Source organism: Myotis nattereri (assembly GCF_964212035.1).
Source record: "Myotis nattereri genome assembly, chromosome: 8".
In the NCBI taxonomy this organism is placed as follows: Eukaryota; Metazoa; Chordata; class Mammalia; order Chiroptera; family Vespertilionidae; genus Myotis; species Myotis nattereri.
Genome location: NC_138083.1, coordinates 11,497,700 through 11,507,529, shown reverse-complemented (window position 1 = coordinate 11,507,529; position 9,830 = coordinate 11,497,700). Strand labels below are relative to the sequence as shown.

The 9,830-nt window shown below is 53.0% G+C and overlaps 1 protein-coding gene across 1 annotated transcript in view; it reads right to left on the bottom strand.

Moving 5' to 3' along the window:
• Positions 1 to 352: 352 nt before the first annotated feature.
• The window catches only part of ATP9A (ATPase phospholipid transporting 9A (putative)), a 120,216-nt gene continuing 110,738 nt past the window's right edge, over positions 353 to 9,830 (bottom strand). The window contains exons 23-28 of the mRNA XM_081096742.1: positions 9,598 to 9,753; positions 6,665 to 6,729; positions 5,286 to 5,394; positions 4,571 to 4,628; positions 2,687 to 2,890; positions 353 to 1,302 (exon numbers count right to left, since the gene is read on the bottom strand). Of these exons, the coding sequence (XP_080952868.1) occupies positions 1,166 to 1,302; positions 2,687 to 2,890; positions 4,571 to 4,628; positions 5,286 to 5,394; positions 6,665 to 6,729; positions 9,598 to 9,753 (729 nt within the window). The 3' untranslated portion in view covers positions 353 to 1,165. The remainder of the gene's footprint in view (positions 1,303 to 2,686; positions 2,891 to 4,570; positions 4,629 to 5,285; positions 5,395 to 6,664; positions 6,730 to 9,597; positions 9,754 to 9,830) is intronic.

The following is a 9,830-nucleotide window of genomic DNA, read 5'->3' as shown; positions in this document are numbered from 1 at the left end:
AATCAATAATACATTTAAAAAAAAAAAAAAACCACGCCCGTGCCGCAGCCCGGTGGGTGGCGTCTCGGCCTCTGCCTGCCCTTCAGAAGCCCCCCCGTCCCCCCGTGAAGGCTGCACGCCGAGGAGCAGAGCCCAGGCCCATGCCAGGCCTCCTCCCATGGGGCTCCCTGCTCGAAGCTGCCACCGAGCATGGCAACGTGGTAAGAGGCTGCCGCCTCTGTCCTTCTGTCCTCCATCATTCCTCCCAACAGGAAACAGACCTCAGTGCAGGTGAAGGGCCCAGTCCTGACCTCCCCGCTCTGGACCAGGGTCCGAGCCGTGTGAGCCCCACTGTCTAAAGCATTAGTTGTACCTCTTTTCACCCTGTTGGCATATTAAGGGGCTGTTCGGTGGCACATTTCCTGCGAAAACAACTCCCAGAGGATGCCGCGGGTGTCCTAGATGGCCGCGGGCTTCATGATTGTTCCCAGGTCCGGACAAAGCAGAGTGGCACCTTGACACTCCTTTACGAGGCGGCGGGGACGTGACTCCAGTGTGGGTGCGGAGTGAGATGCCTGGGAAACCTGGATTTGCAGCTCATTCTCCCTCGCCTCTCATTTGCCTTCCTGTGATCCCAGGAAGCCCGGCTTCAGTAGCAGAGCGGCCTTAGAGGGGACACCTGGCGTTTCCAAATTGAGGTTAGTGTCCGGATAACTTTTAACCAAATGCACCGTCTTTCCCCCGAAACCAAGAGCTTTACGTTTCTCTAAAACCAGTCTTTAGGAGCAGAAAAGACATAAAGAGTGCACACACGTCAGGACTGATGAAAAAAACCAACCAACCAAAAGTCCTCTACAATCTCCAACTAGACAGAAACTTTATCACGTGACAACAAAATTCAAGTCATAAGGACCTTGCACAGCGACCCGCGTATAAATCTCTTGGCTGAGCCACCCACGGGGACACATTCACATTCACTCCAGGCAGAACCACGGGGTTCACACGGGCCGCGCGGGCTCCTTGGGGTTCCCTCCCGTGTATTCGGGCAGGACTCCAGGCAGAGCCTCTTCTCGTCCACACCACACGTGCAGCCCCTCCTGCAGAGCCCTCGGGCGGTCAGGATGAACGGGACTGACTCTGTCCGGCAGGAGAGCAGGGACCAGACTCCCGCCGCCGCGCACACAGCCTACGAGGTGAGCTTGGAGTAGCTGGGCGGGGAGAACCGTCTGCGCAGGTACTTGAGGATGTAGAGGGGCAGGCAGCTGACCAGCGTGATAACAGAGACTTTCCACAGGAAGGACAGAGTGGCGATGAAGTACACATCTGCAAGCAAACGGGAAGACAGCGTGAGTGGGCGGGAATGTTCCAGAAGGCACCTGTGGTCCAGAAACGGCCACCACAGCTATCGCCCGTCACACACACACACACACACACACACACACACACACACACACACGGCCTCCTGGCGTGCTCCTTCCCTCCACTCCATCTTTCAGGGGCAGACGTGCCAGCAGCTAATAGCCCGTAAGGCTGTCAGCCCAACCTGCCTCGCGCTCCCCTCTCTCTGACCTGCTTCTGTATTCCTGGTCCTCGGTGAACTGCTCTTTTCAACAACTAGGAAACAGAGACTGCAGACGAAAACCAATTCTTACAGGTGTTTTTGATTTGGGCTCTGAAAGTTGGAGTTTTTTAAACACGGCCGCCGGAGAGCAGAAAGCGACCCTCAAACACACGTGCCTGCTTCCCCACCGATTTCCCCTTCGTCTGCGTGATGGTCACAGGAAGCCAGGGGACGGGTCTGGGGGTGGCGCAAGGCAGGTGGGCCCCCTGGTCGGAAACAGGGTAAGCTCGGGGCTTTGATCTAAGGACAGGCACGCCCTTCGGTGCTAGGGGGGCGACAGCTGGTGGCTTCAACAGTGCATGGAATGGAGGTCACAGTAAACATGACCCCACTGCCCGAGACACAGGATGGGGAAACACAGCTGGCATTGATTAAGCACCTACTATGTGCCAGCCCTAAGGCCCACTGTATGCTGCTCACCCAGTCCTACGGCAGGTGCACATTTAAGGGGACCGACCACAGCTTTTCTAAGCCCCTGGGTGCACCCCCATTCCCCAGTCTCAAGCCATTGAGCGCATAGTAGGTGCTTACAAAACCCATTTGAACTTTTGGGGACAAGTGTGAAATCGTTCTAAGACTTTTCACTTTTCACACGGATGCTCCTTTATCTTTACCAAGACCTTTGTAAGGAGTGTTTGCTGAGGCACAGAGACGTGATCAGAGGCGCCGTCCTGGTCAGGCAGTTTCCCAAGGGAATAATGCTAAGTCCTGCCCTCTGTCGTTCATTCACCAGCAAGACCTGGGCATTCGGCATCTCCATATGACACAGAGCCCAGCACAGCAGTCGCTCCCTGGGAAACCCACCGGGCCCTTGTTGAACGACACAGAATCCTCTCCGGAGCCCATCAGCACATCCAGTTCCCAAAGGAAGCTCTCTCCGCTGGGACCCTGCCCAAGCGCCCGGCCCGGATGGCTGACGCACACTGCCCACGGGACAGCCGTCAGCGGGGCAGTCGAGGGCCACGGCCTGGTGGACACGGAGCCCAGGACCCCAGTGCCGGGGGCTGCCTTCCTTCGCAAGCTGGGAGACCTCTGGAGGCGACAGACAGGCTTCCCATGCAGGGGGGGCGGGGGCGGGGGTCTCACCGATGAATTCGTGTAGGAACACCAGGGAGGCGATGTAGCAGGCCAGGCTGAGCAGCTCGGCCACCGTCATGAGCCAGTGCCAGGTCTGGATGGTCAGGGCCACCATCAGCAGCTCCGTGAGGATCAGCGACGTGAAGGAGATCGCCACAATGTGCACGAACTCCGACTCGAAGAGCAGCAGCGCCCCGTACATGATGGTGCTCCCTGGAGAGAGGAAGTGCGGGTGGGGAGGGCCGCTGCGCCCCCGGCGGCATTCTCACCGGGAGCGCAAACCCCCGTGCTCCCACCTCCCCCGTGACGCCTCCCCACGCTCCCCGAAGGCTCACGGCTCACTCACTCACGTCAGACGCCTTTTTTTTCATTTGTTTTTCCATTAAGACCTGAGAAGTACCACTTGCTGAATGAGTGGTGCTTTATGCAAGTTTTAAAGAGGCATCACCTTCCAGTTTTGTCTAGTTTTCCGACTTCCCCTTCTGACCTTACGTAATAACCAAGAGTCTATCACTGCGGGGGTGGGGTGGGGGGGTGGGGGGAAGAGGGAGGGAGGGAGATGGGGTGAGGTTAACTATCTGAAGCGGATGGAACAAGAAATAGAAATTTAAATGTACTATTTAAAATGACAGAGGCAAGTAGACATGAAAGGAAAATCCGAATGATGCCCCTTATATGACAGCGTTCTCTAAACAAGTGGAATTCACAGACACAGAAAGCGGGCTGGCGGGCCGAGGCTCCCAGGGGCTGCCAGGAGGTGAAAGAGGAGTTTATGGTCGGATGGATACAAAGCTCTGGAGACCTGTCACAGCGCCAATAGACTGGACACTGCCGAACGGTGCCCTTCCCAAGAGTTAAGACGGTAAACTTTATACGAAATGATAGAGCTGACCAGGAGGCTCACTCAGCCGCTACTGAGGAGAGAGAGGGGAGAGGGGAGGGTGTAGATGAGGCTTTAGCCAGCAAGGCAGGGGCTGGATGGATACATCTCACACCGATCAAAACTGCTAGCGGCACAGGAATAACACTCCGAGGCAGGGCCCGGGGAAACCTGCAGACCCGCCGAGGGGGACCCGCCGGGTGGCGGCCCGTCATAGCCGGTGGAGTGGAGGGCGTGGAACGCAGCCCACTGCTTCCCACCTGAACTCTCATGCCGGGCTGGCTTTCTTGAACCAGATGCATATATTATGCCTTGATACACTCCTTTAAAATACCCCTGGCATTTTGTCATGACCATTTAGGCCCCTGCTAACAAATTCCACGGTCTCCACACTCTTTGTGCACCCCGCCAGCAGAAAGCATTAAAAACAAACCCCAATATACCTTGTATATTTGTAAATTCTATATGAGCTGATGGAGGGAGGTATTAGGACCACCGTATATAATGTGGCTTATAAAACATACTTTAAATAGACCTTCTGGAAAGAGTGAGGAAAAATAAAAACAAATAGAGGCTTTGATGCTCCCTCCTCGGACTTCACTAAGGTCTCACAAAGCCTCCACGGCCTCAGGGACCCTCCCCGGAGGCCACTGGAATAAATATGCTTTTCAAACACTGCAACTTGACCTCAGGAAAAGCAGCAGAACATTCCAGAAAGTAACCGCTTTTGGGTACAATGGCTCTAACACCTTGGCAGGTTTTGATTAGTGTGAGTCATTTTTTTCTCTGACTTCATGGCATTGAGCTGACAGCAGCACCTCACATGTGGGACTTCTGAGTGCTGCATATTCTAGTCCTTAGGACTCCCTGAGAGGGGCCCCCAGGGGCAGGCGGACACGCTCCCTCCTGCTATCCTAGGGTTCCAGCTTCTCCGTCCTACAGACAACAGAACATAAAGCTGCCCTGGGGCCCAGGCCAGAGCAGAAGGCAAGCGGTGGGTTCCCCTTTCTTACCTTGATAGATGCTAATCAAAACCCATATTAAGAATGTCTTGTAGGACAACGGCCGTCCCTACGGGAGAGACAGACAGAAGAGGTTACCGTGCGGGGCTCAGCCAGGGCGCCCGCTGCCTTCATGCAACTCCTCCCCAAACGAGGCAAGGCCACCTGCCCGTCTTCATCAAAGGAAGTGGCTTACACATATCTGAATACATCAAATAAATTATGTTTTTTAAAGAGAATCGACATTAGATAGGAATAAGTCTGCCCTTTAGTAAAAAACCCTCGAGAGCAAATGAAATTACACACACACACACACTCCACACACACACACACACTTTTCAGACGTGTACATAAACATTTCTAGGAGCAGATACAAGACTGTCCAGAGCTTCTACAAAAGTTGTTAGTTGGCTTGTTTTCCATTTATATATTACTGTTTAATATTCTTTACATGTGCGTATGTTACTTTTTTAAGGGGGAAAAAACTCCCATGCATTTCTCCTCAAAGCCACCAGTTCAAGTGTGTTCAAATCAGGTATCTTTTATATGAAATACAGAAAAAGGGGGGATGGAGAAAGGAAGGAAGAAGGGGAGGGAAAGGGAGGGAAGAAAGGAAGGAGGAAGGAAAGGGGGAGGGAGGGAGGGAGGGAGGAAAGAGGGAGGAAGAAGAAGGAAGGAAGGAGGAAGGAAGGAGGGAGGAAGGGGAAGGCGAAGGAGCTCGGTGAACCTTGAGGAGATCCTTGTAGAGCTCAGGATACAGCATGGCAACTTCTGACTTGACGTCTTTGTCCAGGACCAGAGAAAACACAGGGAACATGGTGTAGATGGTGGAGTACCTAGGAGAGAAAGATTGCGGGTAAGGCCTGGCCCGTTCCCATTCACCCATCGACAACCATGTACCGAGTGCCTCCCACGTGCCAGGGCCAGTTCTAACGAAGCACTGGAGAGTCAAGATGAAAAACAGACAAAACGTGAGTCAATAAACACTCCAGTAAACTACACCACGTGTTGGAGGAAAGTGTAATAGAGAAGGGGACTAAGGCACAGGGTGGGGGTGCAGTTTGAGAAGGCGGCCAAGGGACCTGACATTGGTAAACATCCACAAGACATGAGGGGGCAGCCATGCCGATACGGGAGCGAAGAGCACCCCAGGCAGACAGCAGAGTGAGTGCAAAGGCCCTGAGGTAGCAATGTGTCCCTTCTGTTGGAAGACCAGCAAGGCAGCCAGTGCAGCTGGAGCTGAAGGGTGGAGAGAGGAGGAGATGAGAACCGAGAGGGAATCGGGCACCAGTTCCTGAAAGGACCACGTGGAACACGGAAGCCCCTGCTATATTCAGGCCTGTTTGCTTTACTCTTCCAGGACCTGACAAAGGACAGTCCATTTTTCCAATTAGAAGTCCAGTGCCTACTCTCGGCTGACCGGGCAAAACACCGTCCTTGGGGCCAGCGCCTTCCTGCACCTCTTCCGAGCCAGGGGCGCCTGTGCGCCTCTATCTAGGGCGGGTGGTAACTAGACTCCACCCACCTGGGTAAGTCAAAGACTGAGCAACCCTCTGAAAAGGTCAAAAGGAACATCATGAATCCAGGTGAGGAGTGAGGGTGAGCTGGTGGCAGCAAATGTCTAAGGGACACCCTGTCTAATGGGTCAGAGGCAGCAGGGGTCTGCCAAGACTCGCCCACCTTGCACACCCAACAGCGGGCCGTCCCACTGCGGTCAGCCGCATAGGGGGGTGCTGCGCAGACCCCGCTTTTCTCTTTTCCTAGGACCCACATGGAATCGCTGGTCTGCGAGCCTTCCCTCTTGCTTTGGTGGCCAATCAGCCAATAACCTTGGGTCTCGCGGGCCGGCGGTTTTCCCTCACCAGGTACAAATGGCCAAGTGCCATGGACACAAGCCGACCGGACACAACCTCCTCGGCCTGGTTACAGGCTCAGCAGTTCAAAAACTCAGTAATTCCAAAAAAGTCTAACCTGCATTGCTGGACCCGGCTTGGCTGGCCACTTGGGGACTTTGTATAATGTTCCTTTATATAATGTTCCTTCTTTCTTTTGTGGCATTTCAGGGTGGTTTCATAAAAAATTAATAGCTTGCCTGGATTTCCTTACCCAATGATGAGGAATCCTTGGTACAGAGGAACGGAGGCAAAGTAAAACACAGAGGAGAAGACAGCCTGTGCAAGGAGAAAGAGGACGTTAGCAAAACCATCGCCAAAGCCCTGATGTTTACGTTTATAAAAACAGCACCCAACTCTTACAAAGCACTTACTTCACACCAACAGTCGTAAGTGCTTTAAGTGTATTAGCTCGCTTAACGCTCACTCAACCCTATGGAGGAGGTACTGTGATCATCATCCCCATATTACCAATGAGAGAAGGCACAGAGAGGTTAAGTGACTTGCCCGAGATCACACAGCTCATAAGTGACAGAGCCAGGAATCATACCCAAGGAGTCTGTTAGCTCCAGAGTCCACTCTCAGCCCCTCTGCGAACATGAGCTGGAACACTGTGTAGATGGGCTCAGTGACTCTCCAGAACCGCTCACGAGGTCGAGTCCTAACGTCACCTGAATATTACAGGCGGGGAAACTGGGCAGGTAAGTGGCACTTCGGGACTCTAGCCCACCTGTCTCAGAGCCCACGCTCCTAAGAGCTCAGCATCACCGCCTCCCTGGATGTGCAACCATCACAAGTGGGCCTATGTGTGGGAACTGATATGGAAACACAGCCTCTGACAGGAGGACACAAGCAATCACCCTGGAGGGTGCGGTTGGAGAGAAGGCTTTACTTCTTACACTATAGGTCTTACTATTTTTGAAAATTTTACGAATTGCAATTAGACAAGAGGAATAAAGATATTTATGACCCCTTCCCGAAACTTCTGCTTCCTCGTTTGGGAACTATTAGCTACGGGCGGTGAAGAAATAAACCAGGGAGCTCAAAGCAGGCCTGATGCTGTGACCTCCTTCTCTGGACTTCTAGGGGCTCACGGAAGGAAAGTGGCCGCGAAGCTCACTCCCCTGAGTATAAAACCAAAGGAAGCAGGGACAGCTGCTCCCTAAGGCTTTCCAAGGACGGACACGGGAGAAAGGCTGAGCCAGCCTCGTGACCAGGAAGAGGTCTAACCCCAGACACCTCCCCGCAGCCCCTGCCATGCCTGTTCACCTGGCACAGCTCAGGACACGGGGTCACCTAAGGCCACGGTCACTGGCAGGAAGCCCTGGTGCCACCCTGGTCGTGATTTCAGAATTGAAAGGTGAAAGCCACTTTTCAAGGAGCTTCTCACCCAGGCTGGGCTGTTGCAGAGAAAGGATGGTTGTAAAAATGTCAAAAATCTGGTGTTTCGTTTTGCAGATCACCACGGGGAGCCTCCTTCTCCAAATGCCCCGAGCTGACCACAAAGACCTCATCTTGAAAAGAGCACTTGGGGGGGGGGAGCAGAGGGGGGACACAAGACGCCACACCTCTATCAAAGAGACCCCCGTCCAGGGCCAGTTCTAACACGGACTGGCCCACTGTCAGCACGGTGGACAGGGTCAAGGGCACTCTCCTAGCACAGAGAACGATTCCCAGCGCCCATGTTTTCTAAGCCGTGTTCCTGGTGGCATGCGAGCCTTACAGAAGGGAGCTCACCCAGGCCCGCTTTGTGTGCCTCACCGGGGACGGGCTGACTGATCTCCCGGTGATTAAAACCACCGTCCTATCCAGTTCAATTGAGGAGCGAGCATAAGTTGAAAGTACAGATGCAGTCTGATGAACCGAACCAGCTGTTTGGGTTTAGAGCATGTTGATGAAAATCACTTTAAGGCTCCTACACTCATAAGTGCACAGATATTAAAAACATACATTCACCCCGAAAGGCATGCACGGAGGAGGCCGGTGACGGGCGAATTCTCATCAACACAGAGCAGCACCACCCGACTCGCTCGGAAAGGCAGGACGCCTTGTGCCTTTCATGTATGATTAATCACCTTTCCTACAAATTTAAATGTCCTCTTATTTTACACATCATCCTCTTTTGTTTTATTAATAATGGTAAGGATGCCTTTAGCACTTGGTCCCTTATAAAATGCTCTACTTTTCAAAGGAGCCCTGAGAGACAAGGCAGATCTTCCCGTCCCCATTTTACAGGTGGAAAGACCGAGGCCCAGAGTGGTGGAGTGGCTTGCTCAAGGTATCATAGAGTAAGTCCTCACTTAACACCGTGGATAGGTTCTGTGACTTTAAGCAACATGATGTATAATGAAAACAATGTTTACCATAGGCTAATTGATTTTTAAAAGAACATTTATTATAACACCAATGTTATAATGAAATTATCTTAAACAAATCGACATTATTTGAGGACCTGCTATACTTAGTGACTTGGTCAGAACAAAAACCATGGGTTCTGAGATATATCATCCCCATGTTCTCCCCACTTAACTGGGAGTATTTTCACCTAAATGCCCACGGAGGAAAATCAGTAGACAGGTTTTCAACACCCAAAATGTTTTCTTTTCTCCCCTTTGGCCTTCTCCCTAGTACACAGTTAGCTGCTATAGCCCTTATGTATGGAGGGCACCGAGGCGGAGACCTTGATTAAGAGCACAGGCTTGGAGTCCCCTGTCTGAGCACACTAACCCTGAGGGACACTACACAAACTCCCCCGCCCCCAGCCTCAGGCTCCCCATCTGTGAAATGGGTGCTACTGTGAGGACTGAGTGAGACACTGCCTTGTGAACACAGCCCGATGCCCAGTGTGTAGGTAGCGCTACAGACAGCAAGTTATTCTCGACTGGCCCTTATTTCTGCATGTGGAAAACTCAGTACCCACTTAGCATTTAACAGCATTTTTCCTTCCGGCAAACCAGTTATAACAACTCCGGTCTATACGACACCCCAAGAATGGCCTTCACCGCCTAACAGGAAGGATCCGGGCAATCTGAGGTCTATCAGCTGCCACGTGGCCTGGAGGGGGTAGCAGCTCCAAGGCACAGCCTGGTTCCCCGCTCTCTCCAGGACAGCCACGCGCGCCTGCGCGGAGGGGCGGCGGCCACCCACCTGCATGGTGCTGATGCACAGGCTCCTGTGGATCACGAACTGGCTGAGGGCGGCCGAGCGCTTGTAGCTGTTGCGGCCATGCACCATGAGCAAGCGGCCGAGGTGCTTGAACTGAGTGATGGAGAAGTCTGCAGCCAGCGAGGCCTGTTTTCCTTCCTGAAATCCGATGAAATTGGGCACCGTCAGATGCACAAGAGGTCAAAGCGAACACATTTGTTTTAATTGAAAAAGCA